Genomic DNA, 27210 nt, shown 5'->3' with positions numbered 1-27210 from the left:
AAATACACTTCAACTTAATTTATCTATAAAAGATAAGGAAACTAATAATTCTTCCACTTCACAGTTCTTCTACCACATAAAAATCAGTGAAATGCTCCAAAGGCTGTGTTTCTACTGTCAACAGTTTTATGAAGGTTAGCAATGCAAGACTCGGTAAAATATAAAACGACAAAGAGGTTGTATTGGTTCACACCATTTATGTGGCCCTTCAATGGAACCTTCATAAGCTTAATACTTGTTAAATCGGTCAGATAGAATCATCAGTGTTTATTTGAGTAGTCACAAATTGAATCAGTGTGAAAATGGTACTTTTAAATATTTAATTTCAAGAAGTACTCAGCTAATGAGAAGAAAGCCACAGTATTGTAACAGTTTGTTAGTATGTAGTTTTATCTTTCATTCATAATCTTGAAATGAAAATGAGTTTGACACACCTGGGTTAAGGCATATTTAAAAAAAAAAAAAAAAAAAAGCCTACTGTTGGAGAACTGAAGTTGCCTGTGGGGATTTTTACAACAACTGAACAAAATTTCATACAAGTTCATGTTTGCAGACCTATCAAAGCAAACGTAGAGTTTGCCTACTGCAACTGGAGCTTGAAGTGATTTTCAGACTGGCTCTTTAGCAACAATCACCAGACAGGTTGGACCTCTGTGGTCCAACGTGGTGAAATTATGTAAAAAATACTTTACTGTAATAAAGAGTTGGGTTTTTCTTCATTTTACAGTTTAAGTATGTACATTACTCGTAAATAAATTGTCACAAATAAGTCTCCTGTAAAAATCTTAACTCTCTAACAGCAGCCACGCTCTGTAACAGAGAGGTCTTTTGCACAATAAACGTTTTCCAACAGAATTCTCTTCTCTTTTTAGGCATGTTACAACACCACCCTAAAATCCCTAAAGTAAATTCTAGCACTGGGTTTTAACATAAAACAAAAAGTAATCCGAACAGTTGACGAGTAACAAAAATATAATTTATTTTACAATTCTGCTAAAACAAGTACAGGAGAGAAAAAAAAACACAGGGGAGCTTTAAGCTTCAGGGTCTCCAAGGCCAAAATAATAAACAAAACACCACCTTATAACTATAAAATAAAACAACCACTTTCTAAAGAAGAATTAAAAGAAAATAAAAAACCTAAACTCCCTCAATAACCAAAAAACAGGAGAAAACAGTTCACAACAAAAATGGTAGAGAACCCCTACCAGCTTCCACCTCTGAACAAAACCACGTCTTGGACAATTGTTCACACAGATGCTCACAGCAAGCTAAGTTCACTTCACACACACAGTCAGCTCTCAACAGGATCACAAGTCAAGGCCCAGGACAAACAGAGGGGGTCTGGCATCTCCAGCTTGCTGCTTCTTATAGGGTGGCTGACGAGCCCCAATACACTTCACCTGCAGCAATCAGGTACAACTGAAACAGAAAACACAGAGCTCTCTCAGAAAGAGAGCCCCTAGAGGTCAGTGACTTTAACAAGGCAACATTGGTTGCTTGTATGATTTTCACTCAGTTATTTTATATTCACATTCCTAGGTCCATGTCTTTGGCTTTGGAGCAGACAGCGACGGAAACTGGAGCCATTACTTTGAAGTGTTGACCAAGAAGGATTTGAAAACTGGAGAGCACCCTGGAGATCGTGAATATGACATCATACAGAAACTAGCTGAAGAGAAAACTGTGAAATTTTACAAAGGGTCATGATAGTGCCCTTATTTCATACAAACAATAATGAATATAAAATATGTGGGATTACCTGAACTATAGTGCATATTTTGCCATTATTAATCCTGTGTTATTTTTATTGCTACGTTTTACTGAACAAAAGTCCAGCTAGCTGCTGATTAATGATGGGTTGACATTCAAGGCCATCTCTAATGTTTCAAAAGTCACAAAAACTTTTGGAATGTTTAACTTTCCAAAAGTCACACAGAAGGTATTTTTTGGTATAACACAAATATTTGTATTAATTTAATCATTTTTGTGGTAGTGTGCAACATATTCCTAATCCTAGTCTGCTTTCTGCGTTGTCATGACATTTTATTGTATATTTCATTTTTTTCTTTTTAATTTATGTTTTAATCACTCTAGAACCTGGAATATCATATCTGTACTTCGCTAACCACTAGGGGGCGCCAGAGGACCACCAGGTCCGGGTACCACAGTTTGAGAAAGACTGATCTAGAACCTGCTTTTAACACTAAAATCTTAATCGCTCATGAATAAAATCTTGTAAGTAGTTGTCTTTTTTTTAAAATCAACATTTAATTCCTTATTTCCAAAAAAAAGTAAGAAACTATTACCAAGTGTTAACTAACAAAATGGTAAGCTGCGAACAATTCAACTTGGACTGAGTACCAGTTCACAGAACAAATGGAAGGCATCCGAGTTATATTTGGCAGACTGGCTTTTCTTGTCCGTGCAAAAATAAATATAGTGTTTCTGTTTTTGTTTGTCATGAGTTCTGAGGTTTCAAAACGGTTCAGCCGGATTATGTCCTGGGTAGATTTTTTTGCTTGCATAGCCACTTTTAACTCAGACCTTTTCTCCAGAAACATGTTAACATGTGTGTGCATGAAATACCAATAATACACATTCATCCCTTGGATGTTTTACCTGTTTTTCCTTTTTCAAATCAATCATGATCAAAATGTCAAAAAGTGTCAAATGTCAAATTTTTTTTGACAGAAAAAAAATTACAAGTGAAAAACCTTCCACTGTCAAAGTGAAAACTGATTTCAGCAAAAGATAATGACAAATGAAAATATTTTACATTGAATAAGTGATTGTATAAATATTTACCCTCCTTCAAGTGACTGACCTAATTCAACAGAGGTCCAGTCAACTGGTTTTAGAAGTCAGAGGCACAATTTCTTTTTCAACGACTTTGCAGTGGGTTGAAAAGATAAAGGCAGGATCCAAATATTAGACATTTCTAATGTGAGATGTCAGCAAAATACACCTTTTTTTAAAATTTTAAATCACATACAAAAACAAATGGGAATATCTAGTTCTAGGGGGATTTCTTTATTTTTAACATTCAGGTGGATTTTTTTTCTTTTACTTGTAAGAAAATTGTAAGGATGAATTTCATTAAGTTAAAAATTGATTTAAAACATAATACCAAAATAAATGGTGGTGGTGGGGGGGAGGGGGGAATGCTGTTTCTTTGACGGTGAAGCATGTGTAACAAATTTGATTGATTTTCTATCTTTGTCTGGTTCACATGTGTCAAACTTAAGGCCCAAATCTGGTCTGTATCTTAGACTCTAGAGGGCCACATAAAAAGAACCTTCAATTGAATGTTAATTTATCCATCAAATCAATGTAGCCTTTGTCTGTATACAGCCAAATTGCATCATTGTGGAAAGGTGTTAAATATTTAATTTGAATAACTTCTCATTGAAGTTCTATTTATTATTATTACAATGATTTGTTAATGGGTATTTTTATTATTATACCTGCCAAAACAAAAGTTTTAGGGGCAATACCAATTTATTTTTTCTAACTGAATGCCATCGCCAATTATTAAAACTGTTTTGTCCTGGTTAAGTTAAAGACATTTCTATGCAATCCATAACGCACATGACTCATGTCATTGTGCAATTTAGAAACAATACTTTTCAGTGTGGGATTTTTGTATCCTTTTATTTTTGCGATTTTCATTTTCACTTTTTGCTAAAAGTTAAAGCTTCGTTTTGTTGCCATAAAGCTTTTATTAAGTCAAAAGCAATCATTCCAAGTTTAGGCTTTTGAGGACTTTTATAATGAATCAGTGTTTGTTGTTTTTATTGTTAGGAACTCACTTCACATTTCTCTATTCAGTAAACAGTGAACGAGTCGATGCCTCCAGGCGTCTCAACACGGCGAAGACTCGCTCTACTTCAATCCAGCTCATCTGGAACCAACACATTGTTCCAAGTCATTTGATTGGTTGTTTTTGGTCGGGAGCGATGCATTTCTACAGACCAGTATGAGCTCAGGAAGGACATGGAGGGGATTGATAGATTATCTGTCTCATATTACACTGTCAGACAGTTTTAAATAATATGTAAAAAAAAAAAAACATCTTTTGATCAGTCAAACTTGTTAGTCTCTACATAATCAACACTTCCAAGGTCAAGACATGGAAACTTTTTTGATTAATCCTCCTATTAAAGCTGCAGTACATAACTTCTGTATATTAAAAAATCAGACACTTTGGAAAGAATTGCTAAAAAAAAAAAGAAAGAAAATTCTCACTATGTTCCCTTAAATGGCAAGATGTGGTTCTACAACGCATCAAGTAAAAAGCTGCATCAAGCTGAAGAAAAATACACAAAACATTTCAGATTTTTATTAGTAAAACTTGAAAGACACACACTGAACCGTACATTTCTTTCTGCTTCAAAATTCAGCACAGACCTGTTCTGGTCTCAATATATAAAAATCCTAATAAAACACATCAAAGGTGTAACGTCTTAAAATGAGAACTTCAAGGGTAGTTATGGCTTCGTAAAGCTCTGTCAGTTATTCCTAACTTTAAAAAGTCTTCCCTTTTTTCCATGTCGCTTACAAATGTTGAAGAACCAGCAAACAACAAAACAAACCCCAAACTGTAAAGTGTTCCCAACTGTAGGGTCCTGAAAACGGCTGAAAGAGAGAATGAGTGAAAAAATATTTGGAAAAATAAAATTGGAGTTCTTTGGGTATAAACATCATAATATGGCATTACTATTTATGACAGCAACATACATTGTATCTCAATCAGGTTCTCTGTACGAAAGCCTTAGTTTGCTGTGAAGGTTTCTCAGCCTTCACATGTCTTCAGACATGTTATGCTTGATATGCTTTGCCTTAAACCTGGTTAAACTAAATGACAAGTGTTTCAGCCGTGCTGTATTCAAATGATCAAATTCACTTCATTTGATCATTTGATCATTTAAAAACTGCTTCTCCCTGTGAAGCAGTGAGAGTCTGCTTCACACCGATACATAAAAACGATTTTTAAATAATTGTAAAGCTCGTAGGGTTTAAAATTCTACATTCCGGATCAGTCCTTCTTTTTTCTGCTAATGTAGCTACTTGAACAGAAATACAACAAAATACAAGACTTTTTTCATAAAAAAAATAAAATAAAAGTATATATATTAGAGGTGTGCCGATCGATCGGTCACCGATCATAATCAGCCGATTTTTGTGAAAAAGTGCATGATCGGCGATCATTGGCTCTTGTTGCCGATACCGATCACCTGCTTCTCATTTCGCATCCTGCCTGTGCAGCTGGTCTCCACTTTCCTTCACACTGCACAAACGCGCAGCAACAAATTCTAAGCGATGTGGAACTATAACGCACTGAGTTAATGGGGAAGTTTGCGTGTTGCGGTGGAAAATTGAAGCACGTCAAAATGCATCAACACAACGAAGCTAAATACGACATAAAAACAATGTCATACTTGACGGAGTTTGGCTACATCGAGGCTCACTGCAGTAAAAAGACATATGGAGGATCAGATAGCAGGTAAAGCAGCGCACAGCTACAAACACTCACCCGGATTAGCATGACAGTCAGAAAGCTAAACAAATAACCCGCAAAATTATTTAAGTCTTCGAGCTGCGATGTGGTTCTACTCTCGCTGTTGAACCGCTACTACGCGCTACAGGTAGTAATATTTCACAAACGGAGCGCCGCTTCTGCTCCACCTGGTAGTGACTCTCACACCGAACCTCTGCTTAAAGCTGCAGCATCTAACCTAAAAAAAATAATTTTACATACGTATTAAAACTTTCGCTGTCCAAACATGAGACAGAATCTCTAAAAAAATAATTGATCTCCTCCCTGCTTTGCATAATTACTCCGCTCAGTCAGAAACAGCCACTCAGAACTAGCAGTAATCAGCTAGCCGCCATGCTATCAGGAAGTTTTCATTCAGTAACTCTGGATTGTTTATTGTAATGGATCCTGTATTTGCCTTTGAATGTTAAGTTTTATACTTGAATTTTTTTGGCAATGTTGAGAGGTTTTATTTTGGCTCTTTGCATTATTTAGCCTCTTCAGAGCCTTCATATGTTAAAGATAGTATTATCGATAGCAGTAAAATTTGCAGAATGCCTGTTTTGTTTAGTTTTCTTCTTCGACAAAGTTATTAAAAACAAGTTTTTGTCTAAATTGAGGTGAATTCAGGGTTCCTTTTTCCACATAATTTAACCGGTAGTGCTTATGATAAAAAAAAAAATAATAATATCATGTGATCGGTCTATATATATATATATATATATATATATATATATATATATATATATATATATATATATATATATATATATATATATATATATATATATATATATATATATATGCTGTTTTCATTTTGCCACAAAATACTTTGATTAGGACATTCCTGATTTCTCAGTGCAAGGTTTGACATTCATTATTGGACTCATCAGACAGAGTAAACATTACTAAGGCAAAGCTTAGCCAAAGGTTTTCGAGGATGGATCAGATTCCTCGGTGAAGCTCTACTGTTTTTTCCGCATCCAGCTGTTGCAATAATTTATACTCATGTTGTCCGGGATGCGGTCCTGTCCTGAGATTTTTATTTGTCAGGACTTCGAAGTAATGGCTCCAGTTTCCATTGCTGTCTGTTCCATAACCAAACACATGGACCTGAAATTACCCCAAAAACATAAATTCATACATTTAACAGGGAAGATTGATTCAATAACATGGTTATGGATTTGGCTGCTCCTCAGGTTTCGCTCTCTCTATTACACATTTTTTCTGTATTTACTTTTTTACAGTGAAATCATTCTACAGGCAAGTCAGAATTGCCAAAAGAATTTCTATTTGCAAATTATTTTTAGAGTTTATTTAGATAAAATTTTTTACGGATTAAAAAAAAAAACTTTCTTCAAATTCACAAGTTTATATACATCTGGATGACTGTACTTCAAACTGTCTGACTCGGATTTGTTTCTGTATGTAAACTTCTGGTCTTTGGAATTATCTGATGAATGTTACTGACAATAACATTCATCAGATAACTGTGCAGCTGCTTGTCATGCATTGATAAAATGCAAATGGATTCAACTTTTCCTTTCAAATAAGCTGCACATCTCAACACTTCATGTATAATAATAATAATAATAAAAAAAACAGAGTTTATTGTTTTTTTTTTTTTTTTACAAATACTGAACAGAATAAAAGAGCAAAATCAGGAATTTTTTTCCTCATTTTTGGTTCTGAACAAGTCGCGTTCTGATCTCACCCAATTTTACTAAAAGATATATGATAACAAGCAAACATGGAGAAATCCAAACGTTCTAAATTTTAAATGGCAAACGGTGTCCGCTAAACGAAAACAAAGCGGGAAAAGAAGACTGAAACTGGATCTCAAACTCGCCTCATCGCAAATGTGAAGAGAGAGAATCAAAGTCATGAAGCCAGTGGACGGGTACGACCCTTTACCTTCCAGCCAGATGTTATGAGAATATTTCACAAAGGCTGGGTCGATCACCTTCACCTGCCACACCGGATTAATATTTACATTTATTTACGTTTACAAGCAAAGATTACGTGAACTGTGTCCAGTGTCATATTCATCAAATCTTTGTTTGCTATAATTTTGGATTTAAATGGTGCATATGATCTACGGAAAACAGCAAGACAGATGAAAAATGAGTCATTTATGAGATATCTTTCAGTCATGTGTATGGAGCTAAATAAAGCCTAAAAGTAGTAGATAATTAAAGGAAAATCAGAACATTTTAGATTAGAATCTGAGTGTTGAGATTTGTATATGAAAATATTTACATCAAGATATTAATTAGGTTTCACATATTCCACACTAAGCCAGATTACACCTCAGACGTGTGAAACTATACGCTATACTATGTCTGAAAATAAGACACAAAGACACATTTCTTCTGTGTCTGACATTTTGTTAAATATTATTTTTTTATCTAAAAAAAATTTGAGCCACGTTGGTGTTTTCCGGGTCATGTCCAGTTTTAGGTTTGTTCTACACTGAACCTTTTAGAAATACATCAGAGATGGGTTTGGACTAATTTCAGCACATAAAAATGTATTTAAATCAATAGATCACCTTTTTCACATTTCCTGTGTTTAATTCTGTTCAGTTTTATTAAAGGAGAAGTATTATTTGTTTTCCAGCCACATAATGTCATTTTACAGCACTATGAACTACGGTAACTATGTTACCTTCAGTTGTTATAACAATTCTGTTTAAATTAAATATGACTTAAAAGAAATTTGTAATTTAATGCCTTGAAATTGGGCCTCTGTCTCTTTAAGAAACTCCCGATACGCCACCTTCAGAAAGTCATCAAAACATTGCTCAGAATCAAAAAGAAGTCAAAATGTAATTGTAAAGTGTCGATTGTGCTTTTATTTGCTTTGTAAATGTGTTTTATTAAAAATGAATGCCTTTATTTTTGCTTCAAGTGATACTTTCACTTTTATCAGATCAATATGAGCATCCCTTTAAGTTGTACAGTGATTTTCTTTTCTCTTATGTTGAACAAAACCTGTTGGTATTTTGTCTGTTGCCCTTTGGACCATATTGTGCAATAATTCCATGTAAAAAGCTTAAAACAAATAGTTGGAAAAGCCAATGTCTAAGATCAGTATATACGATTTTTAATATTTAAATATTCTGATATCTCTACATAAAATCTGACAAGAAAAGGAAAGAGATAAGTAATTTTTATTCTTTGTCTTGGTGGGGTAATGGAATTTTGTCATTTTGTTGCAGATAAGCAACAAAATGTAATTTACCAGACATAAAATGTCTAATAAATTCAGGTGTCTAGTTCTGTGAGATGAGATGAAACGAGCAGCAAAGACAATTAAAAACTAACATAACTGGTTGTTCGTATTGTTCCCTCACTCTGTCTTACATCACCAGTGGGCCAGGAAGAAGGTGTATCCAGCATGACTCAGCATGTTGCTTTAACGTCATGGTTAATACCAAGCAAACCTGTCCTGTTCTGCGTGTCATGCATTATTTGCATTTTTCTAAGTGTACAATTTGATCATTTGAGCCACTGAACCGCCCTGATGTTTCAGTTTTTCTGACATTCTGTTACAGATTTGCTGCTTGGCTTGTGATTGTCCGTCCGTCCGTCCGTCCGTCCGTCCGTCCGTCCGTCCGTCCGTCCGTCCGTCCGTCCATCCGTCCATCCATCCATCCATCTTCTTCTGCTTATCCGGGGTCGGGTCGCGGGGGCAGCAGCTTCAGAAGGGAGGCCCAGACTTCCCTCTTCCCAGCCACTTCTTCCAGCTCCTCCGGGGGAATCCCAAGGCGTTCCCAGGCCAGCCGAGAGACATAGTCCCTCCAGCGTGTCCTGGGTCTTCCCCGAGGCCTCCTCCCAGTGGGACATGCCAGAAACACCTCACCAGGGAGGCGTCCAGGAGGCATCCTGACCAGATGCCCGAGCCACCTCAACTGGCTCCTCTCGACATGGAGGAGCAGCGGCTCTACTCTGAGTCCCTCCCGGATGACCGAGCTCCTCACCCTATCTCTAAGGGAGAGCCCAGCCACCCTGCGGAGGAAACCCATTTCGGCCGCTTGTACCCGTGATCTCGTTCTTTCGGTCATGACCCAAAGCTCATGACCATAGATGAAGGTGGGAACGTAGATCGACTGGTAAATCGAGAGCTTCGCTTTTTGGCTCAACTCTCTCTTCACCACGACGGACCGGTACAGCGCCCGCTTCACAGCAGACGCTGCCCCAATCCGCCTGTCGATCTCCCGCTCCCTTCTTCCCTCATTCGTGAACAAGATCCCCAGATACTTAAACTCCTCCACTTGAGGCAGGACGACCCCCCTGACCCGGAGAAGGCACTCTACCCTTTTCCGGCTCAATTCCATGGCCTCGGATTTGGAGGCACTGAGCCTCATCCCGGCCGCTTCACACTCGGCTGCGAACCGCTCCAGTGAGAGCTGCAGATCACGTTCCGATGAAGCCAACAGGACCACATCATCCGCAAAAAGCAGAGATGCGATCCTAAGGCCACCAAAACGGATCCCCTCAACACCTCGGCTGCGCCTAGAAATTCTGTCCATAAAAGTAATGAACAGAATCGGTGACAAAGGGCAGCCTTGGCGGAGTCCAACTCTCACCGGAAACAAGCCGGACTTATTGCCGGCAATGCGGACCAGACTCTGACACCGGTCATACAGGGACCTGACAGCCCGTATCAAAGGGCCCGGTACCCCATACTCCCGGAGTACCCCCCACAGGGGCCCCCGAGGGACACGGCTTATTTGTGCTTATGTGGAGAATACTAATAGTTTTACTGCTATAGCATGTCGCAAAACTCACAAGTTCCTATAGAAAACAAGTAAAAACAATAATACAAAATTATAAAATAATTAAAAATACAAATTTTTTTATTATATTTTTAATATAAAAATATAAATAACATTCATATTTTGAATTGGAAAAAATAGTAGTTGGAAAAAAGGCTAAATGTTGGGGAAAAACATCTCTTCTGTAATTTAGCTTGATTTGTACGAGAATTAAAAATATTAATTTTAATTATATTTTTAGTATAAAAATATTATAAAAAACTATATTTTTAATTATACTTAAACTTATTTAAATAAAATAAAGTTTATTTTCATAAACTTATTTTCAAGTTTCTGAAAATAAACTTGTAAACTTGTAAAGGAGGTCTTACCTCAAAATTGATCAGCCTTGTATGATTCGTTTCATATCTACAAAGGTTGATGTCATGCATCTGAATGTTTCCTCTGAACAGGAATGGCGGTATGCAACCTGGAGAAGGTGTGGCTACTCCAGAATGTCCCACGAGAAAAAACAAAACAAAAAACAACAACACAGGACGACTTCAGACCAGATTACGCTGATCTCCCAGCTGCAGTTTGACACAGACTGCATTGTCACCTCTAAGCTTTGTGGATTTTTTTTTTGTCTCAATCTCTAAGCAAATGCACAGGGTGTGTGTTCAGATAAACTCTGAATTTGTTGGGAAAGAGATATTGCATAATAGACATTTTCGCACGTGTACAAGTGAAAAAAAAGAGACAATGGAGCTCCAACTTAAAAAATTGCAAGTTAATTTGTTACAAGTAATCAAACACAGTTGGTCAAACTTAATTTAATTACGTTTGTTTAACACGACAGCTTCATAAACTAAATTTACTTGGACAAACTTAATTTTATGACGTAAAATGTATGAATGTTTTTTTTTAAGTTGGATCACCTGCTGTCTGCAAAGGCTGTTGCTGTATGCTTTTTCTGTGTTGCTGATGCCTATAATAACGATTACATAGATAATAATGACAGTGTGGAAGATGGGCAAAATTGGGCCCCGATTTCCTGAATTTTGGAAAAGCTGTAATACGTCGATACTAACGCGTGAAACTGATATTATCTTCCAATCTTATTTACCTCACCAAAGTGTCTAAAAATCAACCACTGTCCTCTGTTGACAGGTCAGAATTTTTAAAGATCAGTAATTGGCCAGGAAACTGCCATCGGTGCGCCAATAAGAATAATAGTCGCAGAAAATAAATAATGAATAAATGCAACAATCCAGTTGGTATTTATTGCAATGTAATACCAATTGCATAATTGTAAAATTAATTATAATATTTTTGCAGTGTTTTGCCTTGATTGATCTAAAGGGTCAAACAAGGACAATTAGGATCAATTGACACCTTTCGATGCAGAGAAGCGGTGGCTCCAGACATCTTATCCCGTCTCAGCCATCCGACAGATGAAGTGTTCTTTTATTTTTTTAAATCAGGAATCTTTGTTCATCTACCCATCTTACAAACACCGAGATACAATACATACATCCTTCGCAAACAACAAGAGGTCGCCAGGCAACCTCTTATTTTTTTTAATTACACCATTCCTGAACATCACAAACAGGATCAGCGACAAACAGTCGGCCTCGGGGCAGCAGTCGGGTCTGGATGAAAGAAGCAGGCTTCACTCTGTGCCAAGCTTAATATTTTTCTCACGGCGGATGGAGTGGATCGCTTCCAGGAGCTACACCCTACGTCTTCTTCAGGCCTACAACACAAGTGGACTCAAAAATCACACACCAACACGCATAAACAGTGAGTTTACTAATCACTGGCAGATATAGTTTGACGTCTTCTTTTTTTTTTTTAATTCTACATGTGTCACTTCCCATGGGTGTGTTTTGTGGAATAATTGACTTTCCTTTATTTTTACTGGCCACTTTTCTGATCCTGATGTTCCAGTTTACTCGGCATGAACGAAAGTTTACAGGAGATTTAAATTGCATACCTGTGAAACTGGAACATTTCCTCATGATTAGATCTTACTTACGGATGTGTGCTTATTTCATTTTAATACTAGAAAACAAATGTTGAAGTCTAACAAGTTTTTTTCCTTCCTTTAGTGGCAGAATATAAAATTGCAAAACATTTTTAAAACTTCCTTGAGGCTCGCCTATTCACCCGTTTCCTATTTCCTTTATAATGTTGATCATTTTTTTAACCAACTTTTTTTTTATTTCACTTTTTTTATTACCAATTATAACTTTTTTATATATATCAGAACCAAAATAAAATATAGTTTTATAGTTTATTACAATATTTTTTTAGATAACACCGAAAAAAATGAATTCTTTAGAAAAATTTATCTCAATATTTCAGTAAAATACGAATCAACATAAACAGTTGCTGAAAGGTTTTCTTGCAGATACGAAATGGAAGGAGGAGGAAACGATATTTAACAGGTTCAAAATGAGAAAAAAAACCTGATTTGCTTCTATATAAAGTAAAATAATCAGTAAAAGTCTGATTCAAATACAGGAGAAAAAGTAAAGTTGCTCTAAAACAGGGGTGTCCGAAGTCGGTCCTGGAGGCCCGGCATCCTGCATGTTTTAGTTCTCACCCTGGTTTAACGCACCTGCATCAAATGATGGCTCGTTAGAAGGCCTAAGAGGAACATTGACAAGCTGAAAAGCTTGTTACTACCAAGAGGGAGAGAACTAAAACATGCAGGATGCCGACCCTCCAGGACCGACCTTGGACACCCCGGCTCTAAAATCATAACACGACAACATAAAGCTGTGACGGTGTTTCAAAGATTTAACCCTTGAAGAGTGAAAAGTAAACTTTATGCCAAGAAGAATCACTGAATGTGTCAACAAATATCCAACTGTATGCAGAAAATATCTTGTCCGTGTTAATCCAAAAAATAATAAACTGATTTGACGTTATGAATCTAGAGGTGCAAAATATGCACCGGAGGCCTTGAAATTTTGCAGATTTGGTTACACTGATTGCTCAAAACGCCAAACCGGTTGGACCAGCTCATTACAGAGACTGAACCCTTGAGCTACATGCTCAGGTATTTTCAATTATGAGTTGTGTTTCTGATTTATGATCCACTTGTGACTGACAGCGTGGTATCAGAGGAATTCTGCTACGTGGTTCTGGGAGAGGCTGCAGTTAGCTTCAGTGTCGGTTTCAAAGCTTAGAAGTGGAATCAGGAAGTGGAAAGCCGCATGCAGGCCTGTGGCTGAAATCCAGGCTGAGAACAAAAACAGAAGTGGTATGTGGTAAAATAACATAAAATAAATGGCCGCAGATAACCACAGATCACCTCAAAACAGCAGCGAGGGCATCAGCCTGCAGGGGCGCAGCTGGACATTTATCTACAATCACAGCAATTCACACACACATAAAAAAAACATCTGTACAGAGTGATTAATTATGAAAAGTCTTCCTGCAATTCTGCCACAAATTACATCCATAGGGGATGTAATTTTGTAGTTTTGTCATCCATCAGTGCTATGACATCACAGCCAACCTGTAAACGGATAGAAAGAACAATTATTTTCTTCAATGCGGAACAATAATAAGATCACCCATAACGACGTGAATTTAGTTCACCGCTTATGGCTGTAAGAAAATAGATGGTAAAAAACATGAAATAGACGGTAAAAAACATAAAAGCAAAATACTGTATTGGGGGAGAAATACAAGAATAGAAGAAGGAAGTTAGAGTTTCAGTAAACGGACGGTCCTCTACTGTACTTAAAAAAAAAAAAAAAAAAGAAGAAGAAGGTAGGACTGGATTGGTTAGGATATTGGTACAACACAGATTTATGAATATGCAGTTAAATATTTGGAACAACACTGTTTGAAACAACAATAGGGTCATTTTCTTATTTTAATTATCTATTTATTTGCCCCATCCATCCATCCATCCATCCATCCATCCATCCATCCATCCATCCATCCATCCATCCATCCATCCATCCATCCATCCATCCATCAATCCGTATTTCTATTGGTTGTGCAGACAACATCACAAAACCATGCGGTCAAAGTTCAAGGTGGGAGTGATCCTCCCCAGGACATTTTATTTTACAATAAACTTCAAACATTAACTTTGGTTTAGTGAACTATAACTGCAGCCTGCACCATTTCTGCACCTGCATGATAACTGTGCTGTTTGTACAGGGTGTATGATGTCATTTCAATCTTAAGATGACACGTATCATACAGTGCAGGAAAATGATAATGAACAATTTCCATCTTTTTCCCAACACCGCACCATTAGCATATGCATAGTTCTGCACATCAGTTGGTGTTAGCTAAATGGTGACAGGGCCTGGACAGAGTAATAGGAGGCCCAGACGGTGATCAAAAGTAGCATGTAGAGGATGTATCGTATGTGAGTGGAAATGGTTATGGGGATGTACTGCCGATCAGACATTTGTGTTTTTATGTATTTTTGCTTCAATATGTTTATTTATGGCCATTGTCCATTTCTTCAATCAACCAGTGTTTTATCCAGTCAATCAAAAGCATAAAATCACACCAACATCTCAATATGATCATCAGATACCAAAATCACAAAGACAAACATAAAAAAAAAAAGACACAAAGACGCGTCTTCGGAGAGCACCGTGTGGACAGGAAGAAGACAGTCTCGTTCCGGAGGTCTGACTAACTGTTGAAATTCACATATGTTCAAACCGGGCCGTGTCCAGGCGGTTCTTTTCTGTCTGGGACATCCTGACGCTCACCGTCAGGCTGTGGACTCTGACTGCGGACAAGCAGCACGTGATGATGGGCTACTGCTGCACGCAGGCGGTGTGTGATGATTTTCTGTCCTGAGACAATAAATTTGTTACTTTGGACAAAATGTTCTACCCAAAGACATGGGACAGAGTTTATTGTCTGTCTGCTGCATTCCACTAAGCTGTCCTCCTGAAATGCCTCAGGCTGGTTTCAGAGGCCACACACACCGAGCTCTCTCCATTACAAAGAATTAGCACACACACCAAATCATCTTTTCAAAGTCAGTTAGAACAATCAGACAGTTTATTATGAGTGTGTGCAAATAGTTCAGGCTTTGCTTCAACTATTAGGCTTAAAAATTGGTTAAAAATCTTAATCAATTTTAAAATAAAAATGTAAAATTTGGATTTTCCCTCATTGCTTAAAGAGACAGCGATTGTTCTGTGCATAAACTTCGGTATTTGAAGAAAGTTAAAATAAAACACTTACAGCCAAGTTTTTTTAATTTTTTTTAGCATTTTGCAAATAAAAATAATATTGGTTATTCTACCTAACCTAAAACAAGATAACTTTGGCATAATTTAACTTCAGACAGCAAGGGGGGAAAAAAGGTGTGTGTGTTGTTTTATTTTGTGGAAGTCCAAATCTAGTTTGTACAAATATACACATTTTGTACTTTAAAAATATATATATCTTATATATATCTGACTCAGTTGTACATCTTCTTTGAATGTATGTATGCTCTTTTGCTAATAATGGAGCAGTACTTTTTTTTTCTGGTCCTGTAAATTTTCCCTTATTGTACAGTCTCTATTTCTTACCTTTGTGGTCACTACCTTTTGTGGTTCTATTCTATTTTATTAGATCTAAAATATTGCTGGGTTTCACATTTGAAAAGGCAAGTTTGTCAGTAGAAATCAGGTAGGTGGGATTTGCTTTCGCCTCAATAAATCTCAGAATTGGTGTTCGTCATCAGGGGACCATCATTCTAAAATTTCAAGACAAAAAATAAATTGTTCTTGCTCAACTTTCTTAATTGCACTGTTCATTCCGAATCGGGGGATGTTAAATCTCTCCTGTAGTTCGTCTGATTTTTGTGACTCGTACTTCCTGTTGGGACACAGGGGTCACGATCCTTTATAAAGCGTGACAGTTTTTTCGCTGGCCAGTTGTTTCAGGATGGTGTATTCGTTACTTCCAGAATGGGGCCCAGTTCTGTAGTTTTTGTTCTTTAACACTTCAAAGTAGTGACTCCAGTTTCTGTTGCTGTCGGCTCCAAATCCGAACACGTGAACCTGGGAACACAAACACACACACACACACACACACACACACACACACACACACACACGCACACACACGCACACACACACACACAAACGAACAAATAAAGTTTGTAAATTTAAAAGGAAGATTTTCTTTTTGCTGTAATTCTATAGTGTGTCAACTGCGCCTCTTTGTTCTTTATCCCCAACTCTTGTTCTCGCTCACACTCTGAAACTATATTCATTTTCACCTGCTTCAATGTTGCAGTTCATTGTTCTGATTTTAACCTTCCATGACGTAGACTCCCTGAATTCCTGTTTGTCCGCAGCTATTATTTTTTGTTTGATGCAATATTTAAAAATATACCACAAAATGAACTCAATGACAAGATCATTTATTTCAATGAATATGAAAGATGCCACTTTTGTCATTAAATTGCATACAATAGTTCAGCTGAGGAGTAAATTTGGACAAACCAAAACTTTTGACTCAGCAAAGCTTAAAGCTGCACTCAGTAATGGTGGTTAAATGAGTCCAAAAAGTTAATAATCGGTTTTAAACTTTTCTTGCTATCAGAATTTTTATATGGAGCAAAATAAGGAGAAAAGTGTAATTTTTCTCATTTGCAAAATTAGAAGAGACGTACATATATGACTAGACTGGCATAACATTAGAGAACCATAGAGAACATAAAGACGACCAACAGCAAAACAAAAAAGACTAACTAGATAATGAGATTAAAGGAAGAAAAATGCAGAAGAGACAACAAATATGCAAACTGAAGGTAAAAAGCAGAATATGAATTGTACCTCTTTTTCATGTGCAGACCATACTCTGTACTACACACTATCAGCAAAATGGAGAAGTTAAATTTTCTTATACCAGTGAACAATTAATTTTATTATTACTTTAATAATAATTATTTGAAATTTTGTGCCATATTATTCAAGAAGCCGGGATAGAACTCTGACAATCTTAATAACCTTAATAATTTCCAACTAATGTGTGATCTTTCTGTCATAGACAAACTCTTGGAAAGGGAACTGGCCACCCAACTTCACCATCATAGCTGCTAAATTGACCTCCTGAATGTAGTTAGTTTAATTTGATTAAAATAACCAACAATGTTTTGATTCCTACTCCCTTTCTGCAGTGTTTCAAATCATTTGGCCTCAGTGGTACAACCATCATCTAGAACTCTCCAGTCCACCATGGAAGGCTCTTGCTGTACTTCTACTTAATTTAACCACAATGTACCTCAAGGTTCTGTTCTCTGGCCTTTCTATTCACCCTCTAAATGCCTCTTTTCCTGCCGAAAATACACACAAAGGAAGACCATTTCAGGTCACAAACCAAAACCCCCAGGTTGTTGGAGACTTAGGCACCGTTTACAGTGAAACCGTGGCATTTCTGTTGCGATCCAGCTGCTTGTTTACACGACCACAGTGAGTGTAGTTTTTCAGAAAGGTGATTTTGAAACCGCTGCATTCGGCTGTAGGGTTTATTCTACGCATAAACGGAGAGATGACAACAAAAACATTAGCATTGTGCTCTGTTGTACTGCTTAACCTGTTCAGTTTAACACAATTTTGATAAGAAATATCTGTGTAACAGCAGCACTTTGTTCATGGGAGGCAGGTTACAGTTTACAATGAGGTGGAAGCTGAGGGTAAAAAGCATAGACATAGACACCCCGCATTCGCTGCTCCGGCGCAGGAAATACGGCGGCCATCTTGGAGCGGTCGTCCCTCTTACTTTGCTCAACCAAAACAGCAGAAGATGCCTCAGCACTGAGGGATATTGTTGTTCGGATCGATGGACTATTGATGTGAGGGCTCCACAGACAATATTTCACAAGTAAGATGGACATATTATTGTGTATATTTTGTGATTAGAATATTACTTTACTGTATTTATGTCCACCAGCGAGATACCAGCTAATATTAGCCACAGTGCTTGGTGTAATACGGGTTCAGCCCCGCTTTGAAGGCTAACTGAGATTCTGTAAATCTAAAAAAATTATTATTCTCTAACATTGACTTAGATTATCTGACACAAGAGCCTACATTAGAAATGAAACAATGTAACATACATCATAAAACTTATATTATGTATTATAACATTCACCAGCAAAGTTTACACAGGTGGTAAAGACTATTATTTATATGCAATTCTTTCACTAGTAAGATACATCCCAAATCTTCCGTTTTTGTTTTGAAAGTTTCATAAAGACATGATGTGAGGAAGAAGAGGGAGATATCTTTAAAGAGAGACAGATTCACTGCAGCGCGGATGAATCTCACATCAGATTTTGGACTCAATCTCAGCTGCTGAATCTCTCTGAACTCGTCGGCGGGAAAACAGATATATATCTATATATGGATGGATGCATATACATACATACAAACATGTATCCAATATATATTATTCAGTATTAATCATTATTTATTTGTCATTATTCATCATTATTTATTTGTGTTTGTATAGTTATAAAAATATGTATTGATATTACTAAATTATTAAATAAATTATGAACGGCTGTGGGCTTTTTAATATGCTCTTCATACATCAATATCAGAATTTTCCATTCCTATCCTATTGTTATAGCCACTAAGCATATTTAAATATGCTGTACTATGTATTAAAAACCTACTTAAATAATACAATTGTTTATAAATGTAGCTTTGATAGATGTTTGAATATGGTTTCCAGTAACAAAAAAGCGCGTTATGATCGATTAAATGCGCTGATACGTTATTGTGTCTGCTAAACACATAAGCTGAGTGGAGCGGTATACCGCTCCAAGATGGCCGCCATTATGTCTATGGTAAAAAGCCCATGTGCTTTAGACAACGTGCTAAAAGTCACAGCGCCCCATAGAGGCCTGGCAGGAGAACTACAGCTGACTCAAGGTGTCTTGTTGCCGATCTAAATGTTGGAAACTTTTCCTTAATCAAACTCTGAAAAAACAAACACTTACCAGGCAGCGGTGTCATGTGAATGTAGCCTTAGCCACCGTTTACAGTAAAATGGTAATATTTTTGTTGCAGTCCAAATGTTTGGTTACACGTTTGGTGTGATCTGAGTCCTTCACACTTTTTGAAACCGGGTTTCAAAGTGAAACTTTTCCGTGCAAAGTATTCTAAAGGTGTGAAGGTGCCCATGTGGGTTTGTCTGATCTGAACGAAGTCTGTGGTGTTTTGTACTACTCAACCTGTTCAGTTTAACACAACTTCTAATAAGGAATATACACGTTATAGTTTGTTCATAAGCGATGGAGACAAGTTACTATTTTCTACAAGAGGTGGATGTTAGCGACACGGAAGCGAATGGATAACAGTGAATGTGAGTTTTGACGACATGCTAAAATCACAGCTGCAACTAGTGCGTTGGCATGACAACTACAGCAGATTCAATATTCTACTTGTATTTCTAACTGTACCTTAACATGAGGTATAGTCACCATCTCCGTCTCACTGCCACTCATCTAGACAGTATTTGCCATTGACATCCAAAAATGTTTTTATTTCTTAGATGAAATAAAAACATGAAAGTTACTACGTCTCAGTAACAACAAAACTCCTGACAGCTACCCTATTCCTCCATCTAAATGCATTTACAACTTGTGTGTGTGACTATTTTATGGACTCAACACCTTCTTTTCAGGCTCATATCCAATGTGAAACCAGGAAAGGATTTTTTTCCCCGCCACCTAAAGAACTAATAAAAGATTCAGTTGTCCTCTGACGCCACAGCAGAGACATCGATCTCTGTCTTTGCATGTAAAGCGGCTGACGCCACAGCAGAGACATCGATCTCTGTCTTTGCATGTAAAGCGGCTGAGAGCCTGCAGCTGGATCCCGTTTGCTTGAGCTAACAATGTTTACAAGTAAGTTTCCCTCTGGCGTGTTGCCAGGGGATTGTTTCCATTTGTCGGCTTGCTGTAATTTCTGTCATGCTTCGTCTCAATTGTAAAAACTACTGATCCATAACATCCAAACCCTTAGGACAGAGCCTGTCCATTACGGAAATTTCATACTTGACACTTGATCTCATTTGGACTTGATATTTTTTGAACAAACTGTCCTACTGTCAATGTAACAAGACCCTAGTGATTTTAGATAATTGGTCATCAGATATGGGTTAAACATTGAATGAAGACAAAACAGAACCACTGACCTGAGACACTTTGGATGACGTTGGTCATATTGTCCATAGAGACATTGTCAATACACATAGGAGGTTTGTTTTTAAATTTACATTTTGAAGATATTTTGTTAGCTTGTGGCACCAGATGGAAGTTTTTGTCTGTTTTATTTAAGGCTTATCTTTGTTAAATCTCAAGGTAAACACGAGTATGGAGAAGGAGGGATGTGGCTCTCGATGCATATAACTGTTTAACTGGTGCAAACACAATTTTATCCATGGGGCTTTGTGCAGTGTGTACAAAATGTTTGCTTTTAATCCCTTTATTATTCTTCCTGGTGCTATCTAAAAGACAGAAGGATGTAACGACAAAAAGAAACTCCTAAAAACAAATGTCTAATGATAGAAGTAATGTGATATGGATTATTTTATTTTAAAAAATGGATTAATTTAAAATAGTTGTGCCAACTGTAAACATTTTCAAAAAACAGACAAAAAAAAGCCTAATTACACCTTGCTACTTTTTAACTGTTATTTTGCAAACTGTTAGATGGGTTTTGTCTTAACCCTCTGATGCCCTTTTTGACCCAGTGAGATCATCTTTTTGCAATATCTTAGTAATGAAAAGTTTTCATCACTTCATATTCCAGGTATTTCTCAAGAAACGTGTTACTGATATCATGCAGTTCAAATTTTTAATTTACCTTTTATACATTTTAAGAAATAGCATATTTTATGTTACTACCCCATTCTTCCATGAGTGGGTCCAAAATGACCCGCATTCATTTCCGATGGAATTTAATGGGAATCTTTGTTTCTTACCAACTGCGACTGTAAGGAAAACATTTTTTTGTGAACCAAACACACTAAGACCTAAGTGTCACCCCTGAATAATCTTATTTTACACAGCAAGAACTCTTACATATAAGTGTTATCTTTATTTTTATCTCACAAATGTGTTTGTGTGTGTCAATCATGAGTACTGTGACAACGTTATTGTCACAAATAAACATATTAGCCTTCTTCAAAGTTAGCCAACACCAGTTATCTAACCAACTAGCTAACATTACCATCTATACTTTATTGTGCATCTTTATTATTTGTGTGTGAGTGTCTGACACCCTGGATGAGAAAACCTAAAGAGAAAATGTGTTGAATGACACAAAACCTGTTGATCAATGTGTTTAATGTTCTTTCTTTTATCATCTCAATAAATAAAATAAAAATTCATAGCTATATAAATAAATGCATAAATAAATGAGCTGGAAAAGTATAGAGTGCCTTCTTTGGGTCGGTGAGGATGTCCTGCCCCAAGTGGAGGAGTTCAAGTATCTCAGGATCTTGTTCACCAATGAGGAAAAAATGGAGCGGGAGATCGACAGTCGGATTGGTGCAGTGTCTGCAGTGAAGCGGGCTCTGTACCAATCTGTCGTGGTGAAGGGAGAGCCTCCTGGACGCCTTTCTGGTGAGGTGTTCTGGGCTTGTCCCACCAGGAGGAGACCCCGGAGAAGACCCAGGACACACTGACGATGTTTCTCAGCTGGTCTGGGAACGCCATGGGTTCCCCCAGAGGAGCTGGAACAGCTGGCTGGGGAGAGGGAAGTCTGAGCCTCCTTACTTAGGCTGCTGAACCCACGACCCGACCCCAGATAAACGGAAGATGGATGGATGGATGGATGGATGGATGGATGGATGGATGGATGGATGGATGGATGGATGGATGGATGGATGGATGGATGGATCACACACATACACACACTGACATGCGTGATACACATAGCATAATAGAGACAGTAATGTTAGCTAGCTTGGTTAGCTAGCTAGTTTCAAGAAACTAGCAATGCCCTTTTGCAGCACTCTGGTGTCCCAGCTGGACCTGAATGAAGCTGTTGGGTTAAAATCACTTTTCCTCCATCTTCCCTTTCACATCACTTTAAGGTACACACCTGACACATAGTTGAAAGTCCTGTCTGGTTTGTTTTGATGCCTCTGTTTTTTAAAGTTGCCCTGCAGAACATTGCATTGTGACACCAAAATCTTTCTGCATGTGTCACGTTACTTCGGGGCATTGGTGTGTCAATGTGTGTGTGAACGGGTGAATGACTGATAGTGTGAGGCGCTTTGAAGTCCTCTGGACTTGATGGCAAACACTGTCATGATGAGTGGCAGTGAGACGGAGATGGTGAGTAGTTTTGCAGTTTTAATATAAAACATTTTAACAAAAACTGCATGGAAAAATTACAGGGAACACAGGGAGCCAGAGCAGAAAAAAAAAGACCTCATTTTGCATCAGAAACTACTTCAAACGCGAGGAACTTGATCGTTTTCCGAAGAGTCGGGTGGACTTACCTCGTCGCATACGTGAAGAGAAAGAATCAATGTCATAAAGCCGGTGGATGGATACGTTCCTCTCCTTTTCATCCAAATCTCGTGGACATACTTCATAAAAGCCGGGTTGACCACCATCACCTGTGAACAATGACCAGCCTTCAAATTTACGACATGGTTACCTTTGCAGTCAAAAGTAAATTACAATCAATCTGCATACTTACCAAATCTTTGTTGGCATTTATTTTCTGTTTTACTTTCCTATGTGACCTGTTAAGAACAGTTTGACATAAATTGATATTAGATCAACTCTTTGCGGTTTATGTGAATGAGATAAATGTCAGAAGGGACTTCTTGATTTGTTCATGCATACACGCCATCATTTGAATTGCAAGATTCTCTTCACAGACTTTGTGTATAGCAGTTGGAGTGTCGGCCTTTAAGGGACCAAGACTGGCAGATATATTTTTTTTGGATTTGCCAGCACCATCTGGAAGGCAACTCTTCCTATACTGTAATATTTTTCTTAAAGCCATTTAGTGGTTGACCAGAACTGAGGACTGGAAAATAAATAAATGAATTTAGGAATCACTGGTTGGAATTTAAAACTGAAGTTGGAAACCTTCAATGCACCAAACAGTTTAAAATAAGGCATGACCTTTTTTACCTTCTTGTCAAATACAGGGTACTATAGTTGGACAAACAGGGAACATGTAAGATACTTGCGCCAAACTTTAATGCAGCAGTATGGAACTTGTGTTTACATATTTGTTAAAACAGTCAGTATGCTGTGACAATATAAGACACATAATTTGTGAAAAGATCGACCTCCTCTATCTGTTCAGTGTTCCCGTTCCCAGTGCTAACTACAAACAACCAATCAGAGCCAGGAGGAGGGTTGAAGTGCTGTCAGTTATCCTCATGTATGCACTGCTCATCCACAACCCCCTTGCTTTCTGCTACTCTACAGCTTTTCCCTGTCAGCAGAGCCTGTCACATATGCTAATACTAGTTAGCATGCTAGTATATGACAGCGCATATACAGTTTTGCTGTAAAGGTGAGTTGTTTCTCTGCCATTAGCACGTTGAGCATCGAGTACACGAGCATGACTGACAGCTAAGACCCTCCTCCTGGCTCTGATTGGCTGATTTTGGTGTATTTTGTCAGACAACAGAAGCAGCACTGGGATGAAGTGGAGCCGACTGTCTCAAATTATACCGTCACAACATTTTTAGCAAATATGCGAAAAACAATTTTATTTTAACATAAAAGTTACACACTGCAGCGTTAAAGTCAATGTCTAATTCATTTACATAGCATATTTTTAACAACTCCAACTGCACAAAGTTCCTTTCAAGGTAAATTTACAGATTTTTGCAGGAAATGTATTGGTTAGTTATGGGGTCAGACAGTTTTAATTAAAGATTTAGTTAGACCGTCCCCCTGGTCTGGTGTACTTTAGCAAATTAAAACAACTCAAACGGAGATTTTGATCGTTTTCCAAGGAACTTTGTCGTGGATGCCATTTGCATCTTGTATCTTTGTTGTTGCTTTGTTGAATCATGAACACAGAGCTTGATACAGATAAGGAATATCAGCAGAGTTTTAGATTATCCTTGGGATTCTTTTGTGACTTCCTATTAAATTGTTTCATGTGTCCTTGGATTAATTCTGGCAGGCTGACCTCTATGGAGGATAATTTCTTGTGGAAAGTGGCCCTAGTATGATTCACTAGATTCCCTAAGCATAAGAAGTGCCTTCAAGCCTCTCTACGGACTGAGAGTCAATGACTGTTTTTCACCTGTTGCTTTCAGAAATCTTTTCCCAACTTCATGTTGTCAAACCGGTTATACTAATACTTCAATGTACATGTGTGTCAGTTCTTGTGAAATTAATCTCTTCCTCAAAAAAAAAAAAAAGTTAGTCACAGTTAATTCTTGGTTTACATTTACTTGGAAATTAAAATTTGCTTGATTTGAAACACTTTAGTGTAACAAAAATCCAAAAGCAATCTGTGAAAAGGCAAATACGTTCCACATCCCTGCACACGGGGGCTTGTGGAACACTTCCACAACACTTAGAGAACTTAATGTTTCTGCTTCTTACAGGGTACAGGTATAGCTATGGTGCACATTCCAGTACAAACAACAGGAAATAGCTTTTAATATATCATAGCACGTAAAATATCCCTCCCGCGGTCCTAGCATGATGCTCAGTAGGAACGGAAGACAGAGGGAAGTTGTCCTGTCAGACCGTCAGTTCCCGAAACCACATGCACACACAGAAAAAACCCAGAGTGAGCAGGAAAATCAACATTTTCCATGCTCTTAGGGTATAAAGCTGACTGGGTCCAGTTGACCAGGTCTTTTAAGACCTGCTTGAGGGATGTGCGTTTTACAGAAACAGAACACACAAAATAAAGGTAGCAGAAAAACATGTGGAAGCTACATAGCAGAATGACTCACCTTGTGTAAAATCCGGTTGTCAAGGCCTTGGTGGGCCACTCCAGATCTTGTATTTTAAAAGCAAAAACTACAAGATGAGTAGAATTATCTAAATCTACGGCGCTCTCTGGATACAAGACTCGATGGGTCGTTTTGGTGCCAACGTCTTTCTCATAGCCTGTGGTTGGACCACCGTTCATTCTGAGTAGCACAGCAGGACAATGAGTTATTTTCTTATTTCATTTTATTTATTTATTTTTTTACCTTTTTGAAAGTGAGGAAGTGAACATTTACCTTATAACGATATCATGAGCGTCTATCAGGGATCCGTAGCTTGATCCTCTCAGATTAACCGAATTCCCCACCACAGCACAAGTCCGGCATTTTCCCGGGCTGGGCTTTCTGAGGCTGGGAACGGGCGGGAATATCTTAAACAGGTTGGCCACTGCTGTTTTGTAGTAATTAAAGTCACGTCTTTCATACTGTAAGCGCTGTTACACACATCAAAAACATTATTTTGTTAGATCAGTTTAAAGCAACCATTGGAGACAAAAAAGTGAACGTTTGAGGAAAACAGCTTACCTTCCACCACATGAAAACATTCAGAGACAGCATGGTGCTGGCAGACAGAAATGGTTCAATGGAAGGTTTGAAACAACTCATGAAAAACTTGTCATCTTTGGAAAAACATTTCTGACAACCACATGGGGTCTTTTCCTGTATGTTTTTGTCCTGTGCATTTTGGTCTTGTGGAAAAATGTTTTTGGCCATTACACTTTTCTCCTGAAGACTCTGGTCTTCCAATTTTTCATCCAGTGAGCCTCTGTTCTGCATCCTGTGGACCTGTGCGATCTTGTACGGTAACTGTTCATTGATGGGCAGCTGCCTATTACTGAAATCTAACTTAAAGAACATTCCTGCAGCAGTCAGAGTGAACAAGAAAATTAACATTTTCCATGTCAGTGTCATCTTTCAACTTGTGATTCTTGAGCGGCAGAAAGATTCTCTGTAAAAAAACAAAAAAGGGAGAAAAAAAATAAAAGCAAATGATTTAGCATTTTTAACTGTACCAATGGCTATTCAAAGGAATAGCTAAGTCAGCTAAAATGTAGCAAAATAAAGGTTTGGTAGCTCATTTAAGTTTTTTATATTTTTTCATTCCATCTCTTTGTGGAAGTTGGCAGAATAAACCACTCTATTAAAGTATTAATGTCATAATTATAAAGTACAAATGACTCTCGTCACTTTAAGCAAAGTTATTTCTAACAGAAATAAGCCTTACCTGATAAATGAGTCTATTTCTTTGCTCCCGTCACACTTTGAAAGCCCAGAAACGTCACCTGTTAAGTGCAGTCAGAATATTTGACTTCCAGGAAGCAAATGTTATTAAGGACCTGGCTTGGTGTCATATGTGAAGAGGTGTGGTTTGTTTTCACAAAAGGTGCCCATGAGCGAAACAAAGGGGGAGCACTGTTCAACTCCTAACTTTGCTGTAGCTGAGAACGCTCCGTAGAGAAGCCGAGAAAACACGAACCGTGGCAACTTATTCATGGGAGCGCTGAAGAGGTAAAAGCCGGGCAGATGATAGGATGAAACCGACGTGTTTTTGTTGTGGAAGGCAGGACATGCAGCGGCACGCTGACACTGCATCAAGCTGACGCAGGCTGATGATAAAAGCTAAAGAGGAGCAAACCCTTTAAGAAAACCTGCAGAAATCTCCACACCACGGAAGACTTTTGCCTTCCGGCAGAACAGCAGCAAACAGAACTACAGTGGGACGGTTCAGACGGAGGCCTGTCCATTTATTAGGTTGATCTAGTCAAAGTTTAGACCTAAAACCAATAGAGAACCTTTGGCAGGATTTGAAAACCCACATTCTCTCCATGCAGTCTGAGTTTGAGCTGTTTTGGAGAAAATAACGGAGCAAACAATTCAGACTGTGTATGCAAAGCTGGTGGAGGTGATATTATGGTTTGTT

The 27210-nt window shown here is 37.8% G+C and overlaps 2 protein-coding genes across 4 annotated transcripts in view; one reads left to right on the top strand and one right to left on the bottom strand.

Annotated features, from left to right (window-relative positions):
• LOC103472019 (CMP-N-acetylneuraminate-beta-galactosamide-alpha-2,3-sialyltransferase 1-like) overlaps positions 1-2453 on the top strand; it is a 13830-nt gene extending 11377 nt beyond the window's left edge. Inside the window, exon 7 of the mRNA XM_008421362.3 lies at positions 1543-2453. Within this exon, the coding sequence (XP_008419584.2) occupies positions 1543-1710 (168 nt within the window). The 3' untranslated portion in view covers positions 1711-2453. The remainder of the gene's footprint in view (positions 1-1542) is intronic.
• LOC103472020 (CMP-N-acetylneuraminate-beta-galactosamide-alpha-2,3-sialyltransferase 1-like) lies at positions 456-27210 on the bottom strand. 3 transcript variants are annotated; one of them, XM_081612319.1, is made up of 8 exons: positions 26515-27207; positions 25815-26238; positions 25527-25723; positions 25254-25433; positions 23012-23057; positions 22809-22928; positions 10691-12054; positions 456-1636 (listed from the first exon to the last, which is right to left on the bottom strand). In XM_081612319.1, exons 2-7 carry the CDS (start codon positions 26199-26201, stop codon positions 12049-12051), a joined length of 936 nt encoding a protein of 311 aa, XP_081468445.1. In that variant the 5' UTR covers positions 26202-26238; positions 26515-27207; the 3' UTR covers positions 456-1636; positions 10691-12048. The 3 variants fall into 3 exon arrangements, with proteins under 3 accessions (XP_081468445.1, XP_008419587.1, XP_008419585.1); XM_008421365.3 differs by lacking the exons at positions 456-1636; positions 10691-12054 and adding an exon at positions 12643-13548 and having other exon boundaries at positions 26515-27210; XM_008421363.3 differs by lacking the exons at positions 456-1636; positions 10691-12054 and adding an exon at positions 14351-16342 and having other exon boundaries at positions 26515-27203.

The sequence above is a fragment of the Poecilia reticulata genome, chromosome 11 (assembly GCF_904066995.2).
Source record: "Poecilia reticulata chromosome 11, P_reticulata-male-v2, whole genome shotgun sequence".
Lineage (NCBI taxonomy): Eukaryota > Metazoa > Chordata > Actinopteri > Cyprinodontiformes > Poeciliidae > Poecilia > Poecilia reticulata.
This window is presented reverse-complemented; position numbering and strand designations above follow the sequence as displayed.